A 1,477-nucleotide genomic window follows, 5' to 3' on the forward strand; every position below is an offset into this window, starting at 1 on the left:
CTGTTGAATGTTACTTGAAATTTTTTATATTTTAGAAATCATTTTACAGTAGTTTTCCCTTATTTGCAGTTTCACTTTTTTAAGTTTTAGTTACCTGAGGTCAATTGAGGTCTGAAAATGTTAAATGGAAAATTCCAGAAATAAACAATTCATAAGTTTTAAATTGCATGGGCTTCAGTCTGTAGCCGTCTTGCTCCACCCGCCCAGGAGGCGAATCGCTCCTTTGTGCAGCCCACCTTCGCTCCCCATGCCACACCTGAGTCACGTAGTGGGTCTTGGTTATCACAGGAGGGGAAACATACAGGGGTCGGTTCGGCGCGGGGTTCCACGCGTCCTCGGGGGTCTCGGACCGTGTGTGCCGCAGGCGAGGGAGGACTGCTGGACTTGGTGTACGTCCGTGAATTTCATTAGTAATTTCTCTTCTGTCAGGAATATTTTTAACTTGATTCAATGCTGAGTAATATTCAGAGTTACAAAAGACAATCTTTTGTATTCGATCACGAATTCATATATACTATTTCTTTGTCTTCACTATTTAGAAATCCCCTTTTATAGCATCTGAACCTAACCATTGCCTAAAATCATTTGCATTTGTAGTATGTTTTATTCGTGAGATCAGATAGGCTCAACAATGCCTTTTCGAACTTCCCTCCTCCTCTCCGTGTCGAGCTGGGCACGGAGCCGTTCCGTCAAAGCGCGTCCACCCTCGCCCAGGGCGCCGGTGCGCCTGTTAGCATGGCCCTGTTCCCTTTTCAGCGGGGGCTCTCGTCTCCGAGGCCGGACCGCTGGGGGCTTGTGCGAGGTTAAGTCGTGGTCCCGGTGGATCCCCGTGGCGGGGGCGCCAGCCGCCCCGTGGTCGCTCCGTGGGCTCGCCCCGGGCGCGCACGAGTGCCTCTCCTGTCGCGCAGGCTCGGTCCGGGAGGAGAACGGCGTGCGCTGGCACGTGTGCCCCTACTGCACCAAGGAGTTCCGCAAGCCCAGCGACCTGGTGCGCCACATCCGCATCCACACGCACGAGAAGCCCTTCAAGTGCCCGCAGTGTTTCCGCGCCTTCGCCGTCAAGAGCACGCTGACGGCGCACATCAAGACGCACACGGGCATCAAGGCGTTCAAGTGCCAGTACTGCATGAAGAGCTTCTCCACGTCGGGCAGCCTCAAGGTGCACATCCGCCTGCACACAGGTGCGCGGGGGTGGGGGGCGGCGGGGGTGCGCTTCCGTTTCCGTTCCTCGGGCTTCCTGGGTTACCCTCTGCGGGCCAGGCAAGAGGTATCCCCCGAGATGCGACCTTGACCTTCCTGGGCTGACGATGTAATGCGGGGAGGCGTTAAACAGGTGACCTTTATGAGCGTATGTTGCAGAGGGTGCAGAGGGGCGCCTTGTGGGGACCAGACGTAGGAAGTAGAGCAGCGGGCCCGTGGGGAGGAGACGCGCTGTGCGGCTGCAGCAGGGACGGCGCGCACCGTGGGCCCGGGGGCC

At 56.3% G+C, this 1,477-nt stretch overlaps 1 protein-coding gene across 1 annotated transcript in view; it reads left to right on the forward strand.

The window, feature by feature from the left end:
- ZNF236 (zinc finger protein 236) overlaps window positions 1-1,477 on the forward strand; it is a 98,897-nt gene that overhangs the window by 38,313 nt on the left and 59,107 nt on the right. Inside the window, exon 10 of the mRNA XM_012648880.1 lies at window positions 909-1,181. Within this exon, the coding sequence (XP_012504334.1) occupies window positions 909-1,181 (273 nt within the window). The remainder of the gene's footprint in view (window positions 1-908; window positions 1,182-1,477) is intronic.

The sequence above is a fragment of the Propithecus coquereli genome, unplaced genomic scaffold (genome assembly GCF_000956105.1).
Source record: "Propithecus coquereli isolate 6110/MARCELLA unplaced genomic scaffold, Pcoq_1.0 Scaffold296, whole genome shotgun sequence".
Classification (NCBI taxonomy): domain Eukaryota; kingdom Metazoa; phylum Chordata; class Mammalia; order Primates; family Indriidae; genus Propithecus; species Propithecus coquereli.